General features: G+C 40.3%; 1 protein-coding gene and 1 long non-coding RNA gene across 3 annotated transcripts in view; one reads left to right on the plus strand and one right to left on the minus strand.

The window, feature by feature from the left end:
- LOC125372970 overlaps positions 1–3,923 on the minus strand; it is a 41,981-nt gene extending 38,058 nt beyond the window's left edge. The window contains exon 1 of the long non-coding RNA XR_007218297.1: positions 3,813–3,923. This is a non-coding gene — a long non-coding RNA (uncharacterized LOC125372970). The remainder of the gene's footprint in view (positions 1–3,812) is intronic.
- The window catches only part of LOC124110828, a 110,091-nt gene extending 101,121 nt beyond the window's left edge, over positions 1–8,970 (plus strand). For both annotated transcript variants that reach the window (XM_046470278.2, XM_046470269.2), the window contains exon 6: positions 476–8,970. In XM_046470278.2, the coding sequence (XP_046326234.2) occupies positions 476–604 (129 nt within the window). In that variant the 3' untranslated portion in view covers positions 605–8,970. The remainder of the gene's footprint in view (positions 1–475) is intronic.
- Positions 8,971–10,156: the final 1,186 nt, after the last annotated feature.

The following is a 10,156-nucleotide window of genomic DNA, read 5'->3' on the forward strand; positions in this document are numbered from 1 at the left end:
ATCATGCTTGACAAAACAAGCCTTTGTCTGCCAGCAGTGTATCATTTCAAGGACTATTAAGATACGTCAGATGTTGCGATATATATGTCGCCCTATGTATTGCATTTGTTTGCTGTATGATAGTACTACATCCGAATGTCAGTAGTATTGTTGATAGTATGCATAAAATCAGTAGATTCAATAGTTGCTATTAGTTATAGATAAAACATAAACTATGCAAATATCAAACATGCCTTTGTGTTGGTTAGCAAGGATTATAATAAGTTCAGATAAGAGTTACTTCCCTTGTTTTGAGTAGCAACAAAGAGGAAAATGGCGACTTTGATATAGTCAGCAATACTATATTCATTTCTAATACATTAATTGACATAATCATCAAGCCTTAAAGTTGGTTCACTACCATCGCAATACTATTGCAATAGTGTGGGCTACTATTAATGCTGTGGTGCTGATGTGGATGCTTTTGTTGTTGAAGCTGAAGGATGTTGAGAGGTCACTGATGAAGAAGCACCCTGGCTACAAGCAGCGGCTGTCGACAATGGAGGAGTATGACATGGATGATGGTGCCCAGGGAATGGACGAACGCCGTTATCGGACTTACTGACTTTTTACAAAACTTAATTTCGTAACTGAATATGTCAGTCATTGATAACTGACTCTCTCAGCAAATTGGGTACTTTATGATTGGTCACAAAGTTACAATCACAAGAACGAACCAGGTCACACTATGTTTAGTATTGACAAGCTCTGTTACAGATATTTTCATCTGAAACTTCAGCTTTGACCTCTGACAATTGTAAACTGGTATTGTCGTTTGTAAAGTTCTGTAAGAGTTTGGCTACTTTGTGAGATGGCTTGCTGGCTACTGTTCTGTTGTAACGATTGTCCTATGGAATGACTGAAACTTGTCAGATGAAAATTCTATTTATGTTTGCTTTTATGAATATGAGGGATGGAATCTGGCCAATGAAGATTTGTACAAGGTGTTATTAAGACGGTCACAAGACATTAGGACAGGGCTAACTGGAAGGAACATATCCAGTTCATGGGATCCATGGGTTGGTTCTGTGGTTAGCAGGATCTCAAACATGACAACAGCAGGGGGCGTCTCCATCTGTAACGATGACAGGACTGCAGCTGAAGCTGTCTGTGGGACAACTGAACACTAACCTCCCACTCCACCACCTGTAACACACCATTGGCTTCACAAACTGTAACGTCTCTGGGACAAGTCAACACCATAATCACAACACCACTGCCTGTAAAACAGTTGACTTACCAAGGATAGGACTGTAACCCAGGCCAGCAGTGGAACAAGTGAACAGTGACCTGCAACATGGACTCTCTGACCTATGGGACACTGGAGCATCTGTAGGGAGGCTCCCACCACTCCGCCCTGTCACATGGACTCTCCGACCTATGGGACTCTGGAGCATCTGTAGGGAGGCTCCCACCACTCCACCCTGCAACATGGACTCTCCGACCTATGGGACACTGGAGCATCTGTAGGGGAGGCTCCCACCACTCCACCCTGCAACATGGACTCTCCGACCTATGGGACACTGGAGCATCTGTAGGGAGGCTCCCACCACTCCACCCTGCAACATGGACTCTCCAACCTATTGGACACTGGAGCATCTGTAGGGGAGGCTCCCACCACTCCACCCTGCAACATGGACTCTCCGACCTATGGGACACTGGAGCATCTGTAGGGAGGCTCCCACCACTCCACCCTGCAACATGGACTCTCCGACCTATGGGACACTGGAGCATCTGTAGGGAGGCTCCCACCACTCCGCCCTGTCACATGGACTCTCTGACCTATGGGACTCTGGAGCATCTGTAGGGAGGCTCCCACCACTCCACCCTGCAACATGGACTCTCGGACCTATGGGACACTGGAGCATCTGTAGGGAGGCTCCCACCACTCCACCTGCAACATGGACTCTCGGACCTATGGGACACTGGAGCATCTGTAGGGAGGCTCCCACCACTCCACCCTGCAACATGGACTCTCGGACCTATGGGACACTGGAGCATCTGTAGGGAGGCTCCCACCACTCCACCCTGCAACATGGACTCTCGGACCTATGGGACACTGGAGCATCTGTAAGGAGGCTCCCACCACTCCACCCTGCAACATGGACTCTCGGACCTATGGGACACTGGAGCATCTGTAGGGAGGCTCCCACCACTCCACCCTGCAACATGGACTCTCGGACCTATGGGACACTGGAGCATCTGTAGGGAGGCTCCCACCACTCCACCCTGCAACATGGACTCTCGGACCTATGGGACACTGGAGCATCTGTAGGGAGGCTCCCACCACTCCACCCTGCAACATGGACTCTCGGACCTATGGGACACTGGAGCATCTGTAGGGAGGCTCCCACCACTCCACCCTGCAACATGGACTCTCGGACCTATGGGACACTGGAGCATCTGTAGGGAGGCTCCCACCACTCCACCCTGCAACATGGACTCTCGGACCTATGGGACTCTGGAGCATCTGTAGGGAGGCTCCCACCACTCTGCCCTGTCACATGGACTCTCCGAGGATTCCACCACAATGTCTACACCAACATCAGATGCTGAGCACAGATAGAATGACAAGTCCCACTTATATGGCAGACAGGATGATTTGATCAATTTGAAAAAAACCCATTTAAGATTATATTTCTGGACGGGCCCCAAAGAGCAATTCCAATATGGAAATAATTTTCTTCTAGGGTAATATTTAGATATTTAGCATCACATTTTGGTAATGGTATATGATTATTTAATTGGACTCAATTTAGGCAAGTTTGTATCATGTTATGGTCAGTGTGGAGACATAGAATTATCAGTGGACAGTGGGTGAATGATGATGCACATCTGAATGTGGAAAGTCTAGACTGGAGGCACATTATCAATACATAGTGCAGTGATGCAGAGAGTCAAACTCTTTGAGCTGACTGTGAGTGCAATAACAATTACCCCAACAGGAGGAGAGATCTGTGGTGCAGAAGGGTGACACAACATCACCCCGCACGACGTCCCCCCGCACTGGGGAGTGACCTGGAGATGGGACATACACTTGAGATCTGTCATTCATTACAATGTGGGATGAGGCAGGGTCACTAAAGGGAAATGTCGTGAAACAAATCGGGTATGGGAGGTTAAATAATGTTATAACTAAACAAAATCTTAGAGATATAAATAATGGGTTTTTTATCAGACAAAGTTTACCGGTACATAATGTTTACTCAAGGGAACTCAGATCTGTTGAACAAGGAATGGAATTTAGCATTGCTAATGTTTTGATTTTAATATTTATGTCACTGCTTTTGAATTTACCATCCTTTAGCAAGGTCATGAAAAAATAAACAAGCACATGGAGAGGGTGGAGTCATGTTGGTAGACTCTCAGCTGAAATGAAAGCTCGCTCACTCCACAGCCTAACATCAGTGACACGGCCCCAGGTGGGTCTGTGTCTCCTCCGTCTCTCGCCATCACACTGTACATACACTGTCTATAGGCTACAGTCTTGGGTAATACTCGTGTGACATTTGTGGTAATTATAACACTTTCTGATGTATATTATTGTTTGAGTATTTCTATCATAAGCACAGAAACTATTGAAATCAATTTGTGTCCTACATTGAACATTATGACAAGAGGAGATTGTGCCATGCAGTGTCCTGTGGCCGATATTGGTGGCTAACATGACAGTGAAGACAGCCATCCCCTGGCACAGATGATGTCCTGAAACTTCTACAGCTCAAAACAACCAACTAAATGGTGTAGTGCACAGCTAATCCCCTGCCTCTTACCTGTGGTTTGCTGGACAGGGTGCCCTGGTTAGGTCATAAGCTTAACAAGGTAGCAAAGACTAAATTGACATAAGTCATCATGTTTTACCACTTCAGTAAATTAGGGCAAATCTCTGATGTGAACCCATCATTAAACGTTCTTGGCATGGCTAAGGGAAGCAACTCTGCCTGTCTCCAAAATGGAAACTATGTCAGGCAGAGTTTTTAATGACTGGGTTCATGGATCCACTGACTAAAAATTTCATAAATTTGGAGTAAAATACAATATGATAATAATTCTATTTTTTTCGTGGAGCCAAGTCTATCTAATTTAGTAAAGAAAAAACAAACCTTTAGTGTGGGTCAATGGGATAAGCTTTAACATGTATTTTTAGTGAGTGAGTGAGTATGGTTTTACGCCGCTTTTAACAATATTGCAGCAAAATCACGGCAGGGGACACCAGAAATGGGCTTCACACATTGTACCCATGTCGGGAATCGAACCCGGGTCTTCGGCGTGACGAGCGAACGCTTTAACCACTTGGCTGTATTTTTAGAGATCACTTCAAATCATAGGTTTTGTTTAGTTCCAACAAAAACGCTGTAAAGCAATTAAAATAGGCCTTAAAATCAGCTTGACGGGACTGAAGGAAACTCACTTTGTCCTTGCACAAACAACTGGCCCATAGTGTGCTCTCCTCACTTCTTCCTGATGGGGTCTCTCCTGCCATCTGCATCCCACAGCTGCACCACTCTCAGTACTCAGCACATGTCAACTGCACAGCTTGAAGTGAGAAGAAACATTACATATCTATCAATTTGCTCACACGACTAGCCAATTTCACCTGAGAATTTAATATCTTGTCTTTAACAAAATTGGATGCCATGCTGTGTTAGAAATTACCATGAAAGCTTTATCTGCCAAGCTGTCAGGCCTCTACAACCTCATGAACAGGAACACCCTTAGACGTACATCTAGTCTCTGCAATGAACATATTTTACAGAAAAAAACAGTTGTTAAATTATGGTTATAAAATATAATAAAAAGGAGTCCAGAGACTTTCTTCATTTTCAGATACTGCAGTAATCTAGACATGCCAAACATTATAGACTTGCATGGGCTGTGTTGGATATATTTGTTTCAGGGTCTGTATGACAGATTAGAACACTCTTGAAAAGTAGGTTTTCTGTTCTAGGTTGTGATGTGAAAATCACAAATAACAGCATTTCATAAATAAAAACAAAATGCAGGGCAACTGGTCTTCAATGTGTGTATACTTTTTTAGTTTTTTGTAGCCATGGGGTAGCATTAACTTCTGCTGCTAGGATACATATACAAGATAATGAGAATGGACTTGAACCCTGCCTGGATTAAACTGTCTGCCTCAATATCCCTATGTACATCTCCCTGAAGGCAATGGGCTGACTGACTGAACACCTTGGGTATTCTCCCTTACACCCCTATGGTTGATGATCATTTTAACTGGGAAGAACTCCCAAATTGTGTATCCTCTTCCGACAAATGTGTTTTTCTTTGGATGCAGATGAAACTCATCCAAAATTTGGAAAAAGAAATTTGTGAAAATGCAGAGATTTATAGAAAATAGGCTTTATTTTATTTTTTTCTGATTATATTCTGTTGAAAATTTTATCAGTCAGGGCTCTTGTTCAGGGTGGTGGTTTTCTTTTGTGGGTGTGGGTGAATCTAATACCAATCCTAAAACATTTTCATCTTTTTTTTAAATTTTTTAATTTTGACCAAGTATATATGCAAAAAAAATATGCAAAACAAGAAAGCACTGGTAAGACCAATATCTTTGATACATTTATGATTTAATAAAGGATTTAATAGGTGTTACTTCAAAGGTTTTGTATTTCAGAACCATATCAAAACCTCCAGTTTTTTAACTACACCAAAGCAGCATTGTAAGAGATTGATGGAATTTTTACCAAGAATCTTTGTGTTTATTGCAAATTTAGGAATTAAAGTCTTGTGTGTCCAAAAGCTAACTATGCTGTGAATATAACTGGAACACTGTTCAAAGCGGCATTAAACACAACTCACTCACTATAGGTAACTTGAGAGAGGGCTACAGATTTATTTGACATTCATATTTCAAGGTATCAACATGTGCAATCAGTGGTGTGTGCAATATAGACGATGCTTCAGCTAAGCCTGGTATGGACGGCAGCCTTAATTTGTGGGGGGAAATGTAAGACATGACTGCGTCAATGTTTTCTGTTTTCAAAGTGGGGGTTGGGGATCTTCAAAGAAGAAGTGAGTTGCTAGCAAGGTATTTAGACTTATCACCCCCCAAGATTGTTTTATCCTGAACCCCTTCTGTCACTGTCAAGGACTGTCAGCGTACAACTTTTCAGCCTGTACTTTTCAGAGAATTGGAATCAATGTACGCTGTAATTGTTTAATATATGTGTGAACAGTTCTTAACTTAATTAATGACAATTGGTTTTTTTGTGATGTCATGTCCAGATTTTGAAATTTTAGAGCTTCAAGAGGTTTCTCAATTTTGCTTTTTGTTTTATATGAACAATATTTATGGCATTTGTTGGCATTCAAAGTTCTTGGGCATTTGTAAAGAGGACAATCCCAACATGGCTGTTTGACAGAAATAGATTCATCAGAATATATGCAAGAAGAACATGATGATAAAGGTTATGCAGTGCCAATACAGCCAGTCACCAGTCTATGTGAGAAGGCTATAGGGAATATTCAGTGTAATGTATATGTTTACACACAAGATGGTGGCATCGGCATTGGCTGTGAACTTCAGTGAAATTGGCTGGCCTTAAACTAACATCCTTTGCAGTCATAACAAAATATAAGTCCAAGGCCATATAAAAAGGATATACTGAACACATCTGATCCAGCGCCTTCAGATTGGAGGAAATTACTTGTAAAACTTTGTACTGAACAATCCTCATCTGTAAGTTCTGATTTTTTCTTACCCTTAAATCAAATACATAAACTTTTTTCCCAATATATTTATTTTTTTAATTTTAATAAAAATTGTCATATAAAATATACTGAATGGCAAAAGAAATATCACTTCATGAGAATACTCCATGAAAGTTTCCCATTGAAATATCAATGCTTGTTTTGAAGTTCTCTCGTTAGTGACATTAGTTCACAAATTTAATGTGAACGATGAAAAAGTGACACAAATATGGATATGATAGGTCACCAAAACACAGCTTAACATACGACCATGGTACAAAGCCCTGAATGCTTTCCATGAAAATAAAAATAAATTCACTTGCATTTCCTTGTCCCTTTCCTGATAAATGGCACCCCAGTACGTGGATCCAACATTCTTGTATCAATAATAGCGCCATGCCAAGACTTATGAAGAAACTTTCAGGATGTGACTTTTCTTTTACAGTTCAGTATACATGTTGCCTCCATATCGGCATGTACCCCAGGAACACAACCCATGTTATTTGTCATGTTATATATATCATACAGTAAAAATTTGGAATGAAAAGATCTTGCACAATGCTAAATTCTGCACATGATCTTGTCAACATTTCATGTTGTTTTTTCTGTATCTAAATATGTGGCCAAATATATTACTGAAGTCTGTTCTTGACTTAATGATTGTTTGATGTGTTTAAAAAGTAATGACTCAATTTGACATTGACTGTTAAGTGGTTGTACAGCAATGATGACGATTGTACACACATATATGCATTATCATCAAAGTCTAGGTTTTGTAGGTTACCGATGCCTGAATGTATTAATTTTGAATGATGTGTGCTGATGCTTTGATTGTTTAAATTTATGGCATTTATTTGCTTTTGAAAATTTGTTTTCAATATAAACATGTCTTAGTCTTGCGATCTGTAATATTGTTCTTTAAAGAATTTATAACATGCTGAACCTTTGGGGGATACCTTTCACCTCTTTTATTCACTGTTTTCTGAACTATACTGAACAAAAATAGTTAGGGATCATGAATATTTAGGGGGATATGTATTTTAAGTGGAGACTAGAAAACAATTCAATAAAAATACTCCTACCCCACTCAGACACAGTAGACTGACTCTGAGCTGACCAGTCCTTATTTAAGCCCCTTAATGCCGAGTGCCAGACAAGGTAACAAGAAGTACCATCTTTTAACGCCTTTTGGTATGACGCGGCCTGGGATCGACACCCGGACCTAATAAATATTCATGATCCCTAACTTCTTTTGTTCAGTATATTTCTGGATTTTCGAAACCATTATGTGTGTACTTGACTGCAGCTAAATGTTCAATTACCAGTAACATATTTGTTATGCAGATGTAGGTTTCAGAGTGTTCAATTGTTAGTTGTGGCATCATGTTGACGTCAAGGGATGCTGTCGGTTTGTTATTGTGGTTCTGTCTTGCTTCCCCCTTGTAGACACTTTACAATCATTAGGCTCAGTTTTATTTTTAGAATATTGCTATGTTTTCAAACCGTTACATTTTTCATTATGTACAGGGCTTTTGAAAATATGCCACAAATCTGAACATACGCCATGAAACTAAGTCATACATATGTCACAAGGCATTCATGTTGTTTATTCCAAATCTGAAAATGCAGAAAGAATGTTTCTTACCTAACTTGGGGGGGGGGGGGGGGGATAGATATCTTGACGTAGCGACCTGTTTGGTGTGAATGTACAATCAAGTTCAAGTTATTCTTTAATCGATCTCATCAAAGCCATTTTATTTTTACGACCTACTTGTTTATTTGTGCATTTAATTGTGGGCAACAACACAAATAATCTTTTTACATCTCACAGTTGTCTTGTAAAACCTGTGCTGCAGGTATGGTGGTAAGATGTGCATGTGCTGATCGCCACAAGGGAGGTAACTCTGTCATCTTGTGTGGCATGTATGCAAAGGTTTCATAGACAGTAGTGAGAATGTGGGATTGTGTGAGAATGCGCCATAATACTGCATTGTGCAATTATCTATGACAATTTGGATTTGTCTGTATCTTTGTAAATATAAATAACTTATTGTGTAAATAACTGTTGAGAGTTGGAATACTCGTATTTACCTTTAGAATTTACCAGTGTTTGATATTTTGTCAGTTATTACCATTTTGGTTTGATTAGAGTATGTTATTGTGGTTTTGAAGAGTTTATTTTAAGTTGAATCACCAGAGTAGATAAAAGGGATGTGTTTCACAGATCAGCATTTATGTTTTTGTTTTTCGAGGATCTTCATACAATTTTCACTATCACTTATCAATCACTGTGAAACTGAGTCACAATGGCATGCACAAGTCAAACAGGGAGACACCAGTAAAACTCAGGGATGCAAGACGGAAACCTGAGGATAGAAGGTGATATTTGGGACAAACATGTGACAGAAGTGTTGATAATTAATTCTACAGATACTGATTTGTTGACAATGCCAAGAACATCAATTCAAACCAAACAGTCCCGATGTTTGTACACAATGTGAACACAAAAGGCAAGTCAATCTATTTGAATGGTATGACTTTAATTTTATTTTCAAAGGCATGATGGGCACAAAAAATGTCACCATTTACAATTACACCTCATGAAAATATTTAACTTTCATAAAAACATGTCAAGTAAAGACTTTTACAAGACGGACATTCACACACAAGGAGTCTGGGGTGGTACATCCGCACTGTACATCACGTCTATTGAAAAACAATATATATTCACATGTCAAGATCAATGAACATTATTTTCATAAATCCAAGGGCTCCATCAACTTTCACAATAGGTAACTTAAAATAAGAGTATGCAAAATTCTTACTTAAGATGCACAGACAGTTGACACAGTGCGGTCTTGTTGAAGAAGGCAGAGGGAAGATTTTACAGGGCATGAGCAGTGGGGAGTCCTCAGGCTACAACACCATATGGGAGTAGTTCAAAAAGTTGGATGTCAGACATAAAAATTAATTCCTTAAGTTTTGAGACTAGCCCCCCCCACATCACTTAAAACATAATCGTGAAAGTGTTGACATCCTGGAAAGAGAAATGCACAAATCACTTTACTATGCATAAATGTTATCAAAAAGCACAACAGAATTCGAGGATCACCACCAACTCACCATTAAAGGAAGGGTTTTGACTTGCACTATCATGACTTTCATCTTTCAGGAAGTGAAGCTGAGTATTTAAGAGAAAAGCATGATGACTTCAACTCCTACTGATTGACTTGGAACAGAAAATGCTCAAAAGTTGATTTGGTCGGATGGAAAACTTTCAGACATGATAACTCCCCCATCCCCAAACCCAAGGAGTTACAACTATTATTTTATCCAACAATTGCTCCCAAAGGGCTTCCCACACTCTGCCCACGTAATGAATCAAACGCAAGGCTACACAGCCTCCCCT

This window comes from Haliotis rufescens, unplaced genomic scaffold (assembly GCF_023055435.1).
Source record: "Haliotis rufescens isolate VD_foot unplaced genomic scaffold, xgHalRufe1.0.p SCAF_5, whole genome shotgun sequence".
Lineage (NCBI taxonomy): Eukaryota > Metazoa > Mollusca > Gastropoda > Lepetellida > Haliotidae > Haliotis > Haliotis rufescens.